General features: G+C 42.9%; 1 protein-coding gene across 14 annotated transcripts in view; it reads right to left on the bottom strand.

Moving 5' to 3' along the window:
* The window catches only part of TIAM2 (TIAM Rac1 associated GEF 2), a 323,817-nt gene that overhangs the window by 66,274 nt on the left and 243,628 nt on the right, over positions 1–13,915 (bottom strand). For all 14 annotated transcript variants that reach the window (XR_013555828.2, XR_013555829.2, XM_078447496.2 and 11 more), the window contains 3 exons: positions 3,375–3,536; positions 1,662–1,766; positions 1,373–1,451 (listed from right to left, as the gene is read on the bottom strand). Coding sequence is in view for 12 of the 14 variants with exons in the window: in XM_078447496.2 (XP_078303622.2) it covers positions 1,373–1,451; positions 1,662–1,766; positions 3,375–3,536 (346 nt within the window). In the remaining 2 variants the exon portion in view is untranslated. The remainder of the gene's footprint in view (positions 1–1,372; positions 1,452–1,661; positions 1,767–3,374; positions 3,537–13,915) is intronic.

The following is a 13,915-nucleotide window of genomic DNA, read 5'->3' as shown; positions in this document are numbered from 1 at the left end:
AGAACGCACTTGGAGACTGCCCTTCTCTGGGATTCCACAGTTAGGAGCACTCGTTTCCCTGACTAGGTCCCAGAATAAGGTGAGTTCTTTGTCAACAAAAAGAATGACGTTTCCCTGTTTCCTCTGTGCCTCAGGCAGAGCCTTGCAGATGGTGGTCATGAAAGGGTATCTTTGTAAGTACCCTCAGTTATTCAAAACACAAAGAAGATTCACAAATACCCACCACGTAAAGTAGAGTGGAGGCCAAAAGAACACAGACAAAATGCTAAGAAGGCTTCAAAGGGAAAACCAACACAGCATTGGTCAAACAGACTATGTAAATTAAGTAACAAAGAGCATGTCCATTATATCAATTAAAAGAAAAAAAAAAAACAACAAAGAACAAATCACAAGAAAACATTAACATATTATAATGACTGGAATTTGATCAGGTGGATTCGTTTCAAGGGGAAAAATTACATCAACGTATCCAACAAGAAATAGTCTTTTATGGAGATGTGTACTGATCACGTCTAATTATTGAGTGCCCATGGTAAAAGACAGAACAAAATATTGAAATGAACATTTAGACAAGAGCACAGTCCATGAGGAGCTCAAAGCCAAGTTTAAATACATACATATGGAAATGCAAGGATCAAATATTACAAAGTAACTTGGGTAACACTGACTATTAATTTTTAAATTGAAGGTAAAGCAATTAGATAAGCCTTCTTTACGAAAGTTAGAGCTTCAGGGGGTGTCTGGGTGGCTCAGTTGGTTAAGCGTCCGACTTTGACTTCGGCTCATGTCATGATCTCATGGTTTTTGGGTTCGAGCCCCACATCAGGTTCTGTGCTATGCTGTCAGTACAGAGCCTGCTTGGGACTCTCTCTCTCTCTCCGCCCCTCCCCCACTCTCTTTTCTCTCTCTCTGTCTCAAACATTAAAAAAAAAAAAAAAAGTTAAGACCTCCAGTTAGTTCTTGGAAGGCATGGTGGATTTACACAGAAAAGAGGAAATGGGGCAGGGGAACCGTGAGGGGCAGCATTCCAGGCAGGTAAAAAGTTGAGACCAAAGACACGGGGGGGTGAATCAGAAGTTACTCAGCCTAGAACAGCACCTCGCACGCAGGAGATTCGTTGTTACTCTTAATCACCATCATTTCAAACTCATCATTCCTTTTAATTACTTTGGCATTTTTCCCCAGTGTCAATGCCTCTCTTTTTAGCCCAATATAAATAAACAGAGATGAAAGGAGAGAAAGGAAGTTCAGAAACCACGGTCATAGTTTACACTAAAACGTAAACATAAATTTTAAAAAATGAGGTCCAAGATCCCGGGGCAAACTAAGCGAGGATGGACAGGGGTTCCCTGACAGGGGTTCCCAGGCTCACCGAAGTCAGACACACTGCCGGTCTTCGTGAGCTGCACGTCATAAACGCTTAGGGGAAAGATTTCTATTTCATCATAAACCTACAAAAGGAAAACAACAAAATCAGAAAATTTAATGTCACGGTGTCTTGGAAACTTACTTCGATGATTTTCAAACTAGATGCCAAATTCAAACGAAGACCCGCCCCCGCCGCCCCCCACCCCCCCCAACCACATACTTCTAAAATCAAGAGGCCATGGATGGGGCTCAAAGTTCCCTTTCTAAAGCCTTTCTAAATGCACACCACTTGCCTGCTCTTGCATACATTCGTATGGCGCAGGGACGCAGTCCTCGACATTTTCGTCTACTAATCTTCGAAGCTGCAGGCCATAGTGGCTGGGTTCCAGCTGCCGCATCTGTGAAGAAAATGACAGCTACTCAGATTTTGCATGTTCTTTCTAAACTCATCATGGTTCATTCAAAATCAAAGTGGAAATTCCTGAAGGAGATACCGTATGTGGCTTGTGGAGTTTAAACCCATATATAAGAGTTCAAATTTAAATGTGCAAAAAAAGAAAGAAGGCACAGATCATTATTTTTAAGAATGTTTTCTCTAAAGGGGCGCCTGGGTGGCTCAGTCAGTTAAGGGTCTGACTTTGGCTCAGGTATGATCTCACGGTTCATGGGTTCGAACCCCTTGTCAGGATCTATGCTGACAGCTCAGAGCCTGGACCTGGTTCGGATTCTGTGTCTTCCTCTCTCTCTGACCCTCCCCCACTCACACTCTGTCTCTTTCTCTCTCAAAAATAAACAAACAGTAAATTTTTTTTTAATAAAGAGGTTTTCTCTAAATGACACTGCTTGTCACTAAAGGCAGGAGATGTACTTTTAAGAAGTTATGGTAGTATACACCTGATAGATCTTACCATCTCAGCAAATACTATCCTTTTATACATTGGTTTCACCAAGCTTGAAGTTGTTTCTCATTACTAATTTGCGAAATGTGAACAATCACAGAATTAGGATTGCGTACTCCAAAATTTTTTCAAAAGGAAAGGGTATATGCACGCACTCATTTGTTCGTTCAGGAATTGATCCCAGGCCTATGTAACTGGATCTAATTGACCCACTACTGCTTCTGGCATCCTCTAGCATCTAGAAGACTTATGAACTTCATAACTGACGTTGTGGGTATAAAGCAATATTGTGGGCTGTCTGAATAAAAACCTTACATGACAGAGCGAAAGGAAATTAATTTTCATAAGAATGCAAGCTACATATATAAATGGTATCCTAAGGCTGAAGTCAAAGCAAGAAAATTAAAAGATAAACAAATTAAAGATCATCCACACCTATTGTGTACCTGGTAAAGAGTTACCAAAGTCTACATGCTTTTTCTTACCATGTATTTGATGGCATTTTCTCTCAAACCTTAAAAATAGCTCAGCTCTGCTACGCCACCTGGTGGATTAAAAACACCTGCTCTGACGTGGAGTCTTCTCTCAGAAGTTTTTTTAAGACTTGGCATAAATGTTCTTTTCGGAAGGAAAACCTAGTTTGAATAATGAGTGAAACATCATCTCATGACAATCTCCAGGCCGCAACTGTGAATGGTGTATCAAGTTACTTGTTCAGTCTGGAGAAACTCGGTAAAACTGTTTAGGATTAAATCAAACTACTTCCAAGTTTATGCCACTTTCTTCCAGAGCAGCGTCTCTAAGGAATTTCAATAACAACCGTCTTCAAAATTATTCTAGATGTTAAAAATTATTCTAATACATCTCCATTTAATTCTAAAGGCGTATATAAATTTCAGTAAAACAGCTCAGGTTCTCTTCACGAAGGCAAGGGGCCATAACCTAACAACTCATTCTGCTAAAAGACGGAAGAGGAGAATGTGAATTAAGTTAATAAACAGGACTATCAATAAGCATGTTGATTAACAGATGTTAATCTTTTGGCATAGGAGGGCAACATTAACGATTATTTCTACGGAGACACAGTTTTGCAGCCAAACCCATTACCTTGCACGCCAAAGTCAAAATATCCTCTACTCTATGTTCTGGCTTGATCGTTACAGTAACTCCTTGATTATCCTGAAAATGAACATAAGTCTGGACTTCCCATGTGTTGTCTCGGGGAACACCATCAGCCGTTGAACCGTATATATGCAGAAGTTCATCAACCTGTTTTCAGACACCACAAGGAAATAGAGACAGATGTGATAAACAAAGGACAGACACTACTAAAAAAATGTCCCTCGGATTCATTGTGTATTTTATAGAAAGCCCTGCCGCAGTTCTTCTGCCATGTCTGGCTTCTCCTAAACCTCTGGGACGGACAAGCCCGGTGTCTCTTCAATCACTGGACCCACAAAAACTGAAGCCCAGGAAGGCTGACTGGAAGACAATGGATTCCTCATCCGGTGTCCTAGCCACGTGCCATCTGCCACTCAGCCCAAGTTAGAACACGACACTGTGGCTACAAGCGGGCTTGGCATCCACGCTCGCGGGTCTGGAACTGCCTGTTGACAAGGGCCCTGTGAAATCTGCATTCCTGACCCCAGTGAATTTCAGCACGCTCTTGTTTATGGCCACTGATGCCTGCCCACAATTTAACCTGAACTGCACTTAATCCAAGCATGTGTCTCTTCTCTCTTATTTCTACTTGCTTTTTTCAAATCAGTCTCTAATCCTGGAGGCATTTTTTTTTCTTTCTTTCAGTTATTTCACATCTAGACACTTAAAAATCATCATCTCCAAACATAGCACCTTTAAAAGGAAGCTTTTCCCAAAGATATTTACTTCCCTAGACCCCATTATCATGGTAATTTGATAACCTCATGCTAACATGATTTATAAACAAAAACGGTTAACATTTATTAAGCAACTCGGAAATGTTGTCCTCTGGTTAGGTTCTTACACTAGCCTGGTAGAAAAGACTTGGGGATTAGAAATAAAAAAACCTGGGGCGCCTGGGTGGCTCAGTCGGTTAAGCGGCCGACTTCAGCTCAGGTCATGATCTCGCGGTCCGTGAGTTCGAGCCCCGCGTCGGGCTCTGTGCTGACAGCTCGGAGCCTGGAGCCTGTTTCAGATTCTGTGTCTCCCTCTCTCTGACCCTCCCCCGTTCATGCTCTGTCTCTCTCTGTCTCAAAAATAAATAAACGTTAACAAAAAACTAAAAAAAAAAAAAAAACCTGATGTTCAAGTTACTCTACCGTTTAATTAATAGTAGGACAGGACATTCACGTACTGAGCCTTGTCTCCTATTCTGTAAAAGGGGATATTAATAATATAATTACTTAAGTTCATTAATACAGATTTTGCAAGCAAAAAAATATAGATGTGAAAGTACCCGACGCACTAGAAAATGTTACATATAGATTCAATACGATCACATTATTATATCCTACCTATCATACATTAAAGTTATCATCAATGGATGACTTTACTTTGAATGTCATGCATTAAAAAAAAAAAAAACCCTCAGAGCAAAAATTCCTCCAACGCAGGATTAAAAAAGTAGAATAGGTACATTAAAGATTTCAAAAGAACAGGTTTAAGAAAAGCAAAGGAAGAATCAAGTTGTCTGTGTTGCCTTTTGGAAACTGCGGTATTCTTCTTTACAGTGACGTTTCTAGATCTGTCATGGATCTGTCATTTTCTGGGAAGATGATCATAGCCCAGGATGAGTATCCACCTCACGTGCCAAACCAAAAGAGAAAAAGAGAGGAACAGATACATGCCTGGAGCCAAGGAGCAGGAAACCAGCACAGACCCGCTTTCCCCTGAAGGATCCTATCTCATACAGATGGCTTATCCTTCTCTGATTCAACCTCCGGATACTGTGTCTCTGGGAAGTGATTTCAGCCAGGTGCATCAGCAATGAGCAGGTACCGCCTTAAAGGTAAGGACCTCACCTCTCAAACCACGCTTGCTCGGAAGCAAAGTAAAAGCCCAGCAGAGGTCACTGCGGAGTAAGAAACCACACAAGAAGCCAGGCCAAGAGGAAGGAAGTCCAGTACTCCTGCAAAGCAATTTAATCCTGCACTTTTAGAGCAGAGCAGGAAAAATGTAACTGAAGAGCGACAGGTGGCGGGGGAGGGGGCACACGAGAAATGCAAACTCACAACTTTCCTGCCCTCCTGTCCCCATCCTTCACTGTCCATCACAGGGCACCTGCCTTACACGGGGCCAGATGGAATAAGCTTTTTGGTTTTTTTAAGTAGGCTCCACACACAACATGAGGCTTGAACTCACGCCTCTGAGATCGAGGGTCGCGTGATGCTCTACTGAATGAGCCAGCCAGGCGCCCCTGGATGGAATCAGCTTCTCACATGCTATCAGTTCGCTCACTACTAACACCCCTGTATGCATTGTCCTGACCCTCTGTGGAACAGCTGAGGAAAATGAGGCTCAGCAAAGTCTAGAAACTTGCCCAAGCCCAAGCTCACACGGTGAGCTGGGATGGTGGTACTATGGGGGTCTGAAACCGAGAAACCTGGCTGCAGTCTGTGCTCACCACTGCACTACAGAAATATCAACCTGGCAGTTACCTCCCCACGAAATGGACACACAACCTTTCTGGATTCTTTTCTGTTATTCCACCCACACACTACCGTTCTAACTGGACAAAATGGCTCACCTGACACTCCCAGCACCCTCTTGCCTCCAGAACCTTATTCATTTTCATTTCCTTTGCCTGCTTTATCTTCCCAAAGCTTCAGGGCTGAACCCCATACATCCCTCAGCCTTGTTTCAACTGCTACCCCCTCCGCCACTAATGAAGTCTCTCCTCCTCCCTTCCCTCGCACCCCTAATTCTACTCAATTAAAGGAGTCTACTGTCAGGGCTCCTGGATGGCTCGGTTGGTTAAATGCCCAACTCTTGATTTGCTTCAGGTCATGATCTCATGGTTCACGAGTTCAAGCCCCACACTGGGCTCTCTGATGACAGTGTAGAGCCTGCCTGAGATTCATTCTCTCTCTCTCTCCACACCCCCCCCCCCACCTCTCTCAAAATAAATAAGTAAACTTTAAAACTAAATGAATAGGGGCACCTCGGTGGCTCAGTCAGTTAAGCATCTGACTTTGGTCCAGGTCATGATCTCACAGTTCATGAGCTCGAGCCCCACGTCGAGGTCTGTGCTGGCAGCTCAGAGCCTGGAGCCTGTGCTTACCTCTCTCTCAGTCCCTCCTCTGCTTTTATTCTCTGACTCTCAAAAATAAATAAATGTTAAAATTAACTAATTCATTAATTAATTTTTAAAAATGAGTCTACGGTCTTTATATCCCTGTTGTAGCAGTCAGCTATGCCCAGCTAACTGGACAGTCATTTTCAGGCCACTCTCACATCCCCAAGCAGAGAGCAGAGGCTGTCTTTCCAACTCTGAGTCTCCCTTGACCCTTGACCCAGTGTATTCTGCATCCACCACATATCCAGCACATGGGTACTGAATTGGATGCAACTAGAAATTCACAGTCATACATAGGCTTGAATGGTGAAAGCTGCCCTATTTATACAGTGTCAAGATTTATACACTCAATCTTCCCTAAGTTTCAAGAAAAGAAATAGGAGATTATTGAAGGGGAAGAAGTCCTGGACCAGAGAAAGGCTGTAGGTAAAGGCCAAAGTGGAAGGAAGGACAGACTATTCATATTCTATTCAATTAAACAAGGCTTTGTGCCTACAGCTGCTCCATGGAATCCTTTCCCGAGTCTCACCACTGACCTAAGATTGAGTAAATGATGGAAGAGATGATGCCTATCAAAGCCAAGGCTCTGGAAGATTCCTAGCCTCTCAGGAGATCCTGCAATGAAAATTCAAATGCAATTTTGTCCTGTGCATAACACACAACCTCAAACATGCAGTTGAAGAAAGGTAAAAATCTGGTTATTCCAAAGAAATACCAGGAATATGGAGCTGATTAGTGAATTAGAATGAGAAAAAAAGAAAAGGCTAGGTGTTTACAGACCTCCTACGTTGTCGTGAGCTTTGCCCACTTGGAGTGAAAACTAAACTGATTCCCTCAAGGGTCAGTGCTGTCCATCCATGCCGAGAATATATATACATGGCTTTCCTTTCAATAAGCCAGATAAAATATTCTCCCGTATTCTTTTTCCTAAGACGAACAGAGAATCTTGAAAGCAAGCAAACAAACTAAGCCGTCTGGAAAGCTCTGTTGCCAGACTATCCTTTGCAGAGGCGCTCTGTGCACCTTCGAACCACTCATCCAGAAGCCCATGGTCGGCTTCTCCACCAAGGCTGTGCACCCCCAACCTGCCTCCTCCCCCAGCTCTCCCCACAATCCTCCCCACTAAAAACTACTTCCCAATTAGCCCGCTCAAGGTTTCCCGTTCCTGGAGAAGATGAACATGGCAAAATTATAACAGACGATCAATCCGGTCAAATCCCAGCCTTGGGGTAGGCTGCTTATCTGACGTCTCTGGGCTTCCGTTTCTTCACATTTAAAGGGGGGCTAAGACCTTCCAGCTTCGTGGGGAGGTCAGGAGGTTGGTGTGAGGAGTGGCGTTTGAAGGCACATAAACTGTAAAGGGCTGGTACAATGCAAAGGCACCATTCTGAAATTCAGTCGGGACTGCAGAATCACATCCTAGCAGCCGTAACCACCAAAATTCGACAATGGCCGCTGTCAAGAACTGCCGGAGAACCATCCTTTGTTTCAAAACCCTGGGGAGCTGCCGGGGCCCAGACCACCGTGTGGTCGGCTCTGGCCATCCACGAGATGATGGGATCATCATCACTGAACCACAGGCATGGCCACTACAGACCCACTAGCTAAGGTCTGCCTTCCTTGGAGGTGACTTCTACAGAAGCGTTTATTATTACTATTCCATGAATGGTCCTGAAAGCACGTGTCAAATTACTTATGCTCAGTGTGCCTCAAGGAGAGAAAATTGAAACTCCGCATGTTCTCACAGCAGATGCTTTTGGATCAAATGGCTTGTAATTACTACTTGGATCACCGAAGGGAAGTGAGTAGCAAAATCACAATCTGGCTGTCACAAATGGGCCCTCTACCACAGTTGCTGATAAAAGGAAAGTCTATTAGCAAGTGAGATGAGGAGAAAACACAAAAGGAGTTACATGCTCTTGGTTTTCTTAATAACGGTAAAATGTCATGGAGGAGAAAAGTGTTTATCTCCTTCTTGGGCCGATGCCCAAACATCAGTTGATCTGAAAAGCAAACAAAGACCTATCTATCTGTACATGTATGTAGGCTGGTGGAGGGTTCCACACTCCTAACTCTATTTCAACAGACTACTAGGTTATGTTCAGGAGTAAGTGGGTTTCATTCACATTTTCCATTTAAGAAACCAACATTACTAACGTTGGAGCTAATGACTCATGTGACAATACTTCATTCACTCGCAGCCACAGAAAGTTGGGACGCCCCAAGCCAATTTTCCAAGACAGACAGCCAAGGCCTCCGGGCTCCACTATTTCTGCAGTGAAGCTGCTGGGGTAGCTGTGGGCCAGAGCCCCAGTAGGGGATTTGTTGTCACTATCTCCATAACAAACACCTCCCTTCGAACACTGCTTGCGACTCATTATTGCTCATCAGAAAGTACTCTATGAAAAGCTTTCATTTTGGGCTCGCCAAAATGTCCTTTCAAAAATGCTCAAATAAGACTGGCTTTACTCCAAACTTAACAGATTTTGAATCAGGATGACTCAGTGTTGGGACTGTTACAGGATGCACCAATTAGACAGGAATATTTAAAAATGCCTGTGACCCCTCCCTACCAAGGCTCAGGAGAGGCTGCCTTTCTGTGCCGCTAATGGACATGATACACTGACTATATGCAAATAGATGTGCAACTTGTAAATACTCTCCAAGAATGATTAGCAGAGGAAAACTAGTGAAATATTATTCAACTAGCTATAGGCAGAATTTTAAGTCCCAGAGACACAAAATACAAATATCTCTAATTCCACCGGCAACTCCATTTAAACCTAATTATCTGAGTACTGTCGCACAGAAATGATAAATACACCATTAAAGTAGCCGTAGAAGTCAAAAGAATTTTTTCAGTGTCCCTATGCCAGAGGCAAATTTTAGTGAAAATAGGAATAAATGTTTAAGCTCATATGCTTTAAAAAACAGACTGAATATTTGCCTCTCATCCAGGATAGCACTGGTGGGACCTAGCAATTAAATCGCAAGAAGATCATTTGGTAATTTGAGCCTAATTTAAATAAGCACTAAGCTTAATTCTGACCATCAATAGCTTTTTTAGCAAAATTTCTTTTTTTTTTAATGTTTATTTATTTTTGAAAGACAGAGACAGAGCATGAGTGGGGGAGGGGCAGACAGAGAGAGAGAGACAGAATCTGAAGCAGGCTCCAGGCTCTGAGCTGTCAGCACAGAGCCCCATACATGGTCCAAACCCATGAACTGTGAGATCATGACCTGAGCCAATCGGACGTTTAAGAACCAACCCTTCCCCCAGGCTCCCCAGCAAAATTTATTTTCAAAGTCTGACATAAGTTCCGTTAATAAAAAATGCTTTGGTGATATAATTTCTTAACTTCTAAAGAACTTTAAATTGTTATTTAATGAGGGAAGAGATACAACCTTAATATTATGGTTTTTGTATTGCAGATCAAACACTTCTCAACTATTATTAAAGGACTACATCTAATACAGGCAAAAGGCAGGTGCATCTGGGTAGCTCAGTCGGTTGAGCGGCCAAATATTGATTTTGGCTCAGGTCATGATCCCGGGGTTTTGGGAATGAACCCCTCACTAGGCTCCACACTGTGCATAGAGTCTGCTTTGGATTCCCTCTCTCTCTCTCTCTCTCTCTCTCTCTCTCTCTCTCTCTCTCCCTCTCCCTCTCCGCCTCTTTCCTCCACTCACACTCTCTAATAATAAAAATAAAAAATTCTCTAATAGAGGAAAGGAAAATTCATTAAGCGATACTATATCCTTAGCAGGGTGCTACAGACTAAGAATGTCTATATAACCATTAAATATAAACTATACAGAGCAAGGGTCCCTATTACTAGCCTCCCCAGGAGACATGGCTGGGTCATATCACTAAGGGTTAAAGGTAGTAAGAAACAAGGAAACACAGGTGTCTCCCGCTTTTCCACAGTTCACAATGTGCTACTTTGCTTTCATGCAAGACCTACATGTGTACCTGTTACAGCTAACTGAAAGGAATCTATAGATTTTCACTTTGATGAAATCAGGTGAAAAGCAAAAATATGTTCAGTGTCTGCTTTGCAAGAAGCCATTATAGAGACAAGACGCACACCCCACAAGCAAGAGCGGCACCACCAGCCTCCTTCCCTGGGAGCTACACTCAGCACCTGAGCATTGAACGGTCTCGTGTCTGGGAGCATCTGAGCTCTACCTCCGTTTATTTTGCGCATCCTTTAGCAAGATGTGCCCGAAGGTATCCGAAAAGCCTAAGAGGTTATTTTTGAGGTCTGGGAATGCTCAACGTTTTTTCCATATAAATTAATCGTGTCTGCCTCTCTGCTTTAGGACACTTCCGCTTACAAAAGGTTTCACAGGAATCCCCTACTTTCAATCAGTGGGGAAACCTGTAATGGCGATACAATTTTTTTTAATCAAGTGAAAAAAGGAGGATGGTGACTCCGTCTGGATTTTGAAATAGGCTGTACATGGGTATAGAAGTAAAGGGGCAGGGAATGGAAGTTGTTTCCTGACACTTGTTTATAGAAGTGTGACGTTTTGATGACGCGATTTATAAAAAGGAAGATTTGGATTTGGCATCCTTGTGGCCCCACGGCTGGTCAGATCTAGCAAAAGGAGAGCACTGGGAACAGAGAGAAACAACGCAGCGACACGGCCCCTGGCACCGGCCATTCCCTCTCACACCACCCCCTCTTGCAGCCCCTGACCTCTGAGAATGGGAGGTCAAGGGGAATGGGGTTTTGGGCGGACGTTTTCTGTCCCATTTGAGGACACCTCAGGCAGAGCAGCCCGCTGGGAGCAGGGTCAACAATAACAACAGCATACTCAACAGCCCTGGGGCCCACAGTGGGAACCGAACTCACACGAAGGCAGAAGAGGGAGTTGTCTGTGTTGTATAATTGAGAATCACCAGAAAACACCTCTCTTACCCCTCCCCTCAGGACCCCTCAACAGTGTAACACTCAACCATTTCTCGGTTTTGTCTAGTCGAATTGTCAATTGACTGAATGATCCCAATTAAGTGATTGAAATAACACTTCCTACTTCTGCAAAAGCGTATTAAAATTGCCCAAGCCTGGGGGCGCCTGGGTGGCGCAGTCGGTTAAGCGTCCGACTTCAGCCAGGTCACGATCTCGCGGTCCGTGAGTTCGAGCCCCGCGTCAGGCTCTGGGCTGATGGCTCGGAGCCTGGAGCCTGTTTCCGATTCTGTGTCTCCCTCTCTCTCTGCCCCTCCCCCGTTCATGCTCTGTCTCTCTCTGTCCCAAAAATAAATAAAAAAACGTTGGAAAAAAAAAAAATTTAAAATTGCCCAAGCCTGTTAAAATCAGGTTTCAGCCTCAACAAATAGTTTAGAGGTTCACTGGACATAAAACCCAACATGAAATGATCTGGTGAAGATGACCGCGCAATCATTCCGTAACACAAAACACAGCTTTAAGGGGAAGGTATGAATTTGAAAACAAAAAAAAAAACAAAGAAAAAGCATACACTCATCCAGACAACCTTTACCCTACTCCACAATTCCATTCAGAAACGGTTCTGAGCAACCGTTCAGTCGAGCCATTCTGGAGACTAGAAATGACCCTTTGCTCTCCACTGAGGGCACCTGGGGAGCCACAGCATGGAAGTACTATCTGTGGAGATCTCTGACAACCCTGAGGGGCAAATGCGATTTTGGATTCACTACACTCTCAAACAAGGTAAGTATTGCTGAGCAATCAGGATGCATAAATGAAAGTCGCTATTTTGATTTTAGTCTAGCCATGCCATTTTCAAGACAGGTTCTCCATGAATTGAGAGATCTTCAAAATTACTTGACACTCTGAGAATATTTCTTATTTACCCACTAGAGACCATCTGAATACTAAATTTATTTTCAACAGATTCACATAAAGATTCTGGACTAGCACTGCCCGCTAACCTTAGCATTTGCATCATCAGTGTAAAACAAGATGGCTGCCCCCTACAGGCACATTTCCCTCACGGGAGTTACAGAGTTTTGAGATGGCAGAATTCCAGAAAATCCTTAACTGCTACTTGGTTCAAATATCTGATGGACAGGAAAAGGCCGGGGGGGGGGGGGGAGTGGGGGGAGACAAATGAAATGGCGCTGCAATGTTCATTTGGCAGCTACCACTTTTCAGTATTTAAAATTTTAAGTTCCATAATATTTACAGGATCTTCACATCAGAATTTATACTAAGTGTTAACTGTGCTACATTTAAAGTTTTAACTTTAACGGTGTCTTTTTTTTTTACTTCCCATACGGTTATATATTTCACTTTTCCATAATGCCATATATTATTCAAGTAATCCTGAATCTTCTTGGTGTTTTTAACCAAGCAGTACACATTTCTGAAGATGTGAAACAGAGCTCAAAGCTGAGATCACAAAACCACCATGATCAAGCTTGTAACTATGTTCCGAATGTGCACAGAACAAAAACTGTAAAGAAATACAGCTAAATATTAAAAGTGGTTGTGTTTGGAGGTGGGTGGCTCAGTTGGTTGAACACCTATCCAACTCTTGATTTCAGCTCAGGTCACGATCCCAGGATCATGAGATAAAGCCCCGCATAGGGCTCTGTGCTGAGCATGGAGCCTGTTTCAGATTCTCTCTCTCTCTCTCTCTCTCTCTCTCAAATCAAAAACATTAAAAAAGATAAATAAAAGGGGTTGTATTTCGGTAGAAGAACAAGGAACAATTTATTTTCTAATTTTTGTCTTCTAGATTTTGTAGTAAAATAATAAACTTTAAAGGGCTGGCCATTTAAATGGATACCTACAGCACATCTATTTCATTCAGTTATAGAAATAAAAACATCATAATTTCGTATCTTTTTGAAACAAACATGTTCAGGAGATGGGCTAGGTGGGTGCCCTAAGAAGGGCACTTGTGACGAGCACTGGGTGTTGTATGTAAGTGAGGAATCACTGAATTGTACTCCTGAAACCAGTACTGACTGCGCTGTATGTTAACTAAAATTTAAATATTAAAATAAATTTTAAAAAGTAAATAAGTAAATAAAACATGTTTAAATGCTTTTTTCTCAAGAAATCTTACATTAAGAACATTTATCGCGTATGATAAAGACCATATTATGCTCATATATAGTTAGTTACATGTCAACATTTAAGAAAAATAAGCAAGTTATCAAGCTATTTATCATCATTACATAGAATGGACTGTCTTGGGGAGCCTGGGTGGCTCAGTCGGTTGAGCGTCCAACTTCAGCTCAGGTCATGATCTCACAGTTCATGGGTTCAAGCCCCATGTCAGGCTCTGTGCTGACAGCTCAGAGCTAAGGACCCTCGGCTCTGTGTCTCCTTCTCTCTCTGCCCCTCCCCTACTCACACTGTTTCTCTCTCTCTCTCTT

Source organism: Panthera onca, chromosome B2 (assembly GCF_046562875.1).
Source record: "Panthera onca isolate mPanOnc1 chromosome B2, mPanOnc1 haplotype 2, whole genome shotgun sequence".
NCBI lineage: Eukaryota > Metazoa > Chordata > Mammalia > Carnivora > Felidae > Panthera > Panthera onca.
The sequence above is the reverse complement of the archived record's forward strand: the minus strand, read 5'-3'. Positions and strand labels throughout refer to the sequence as shown.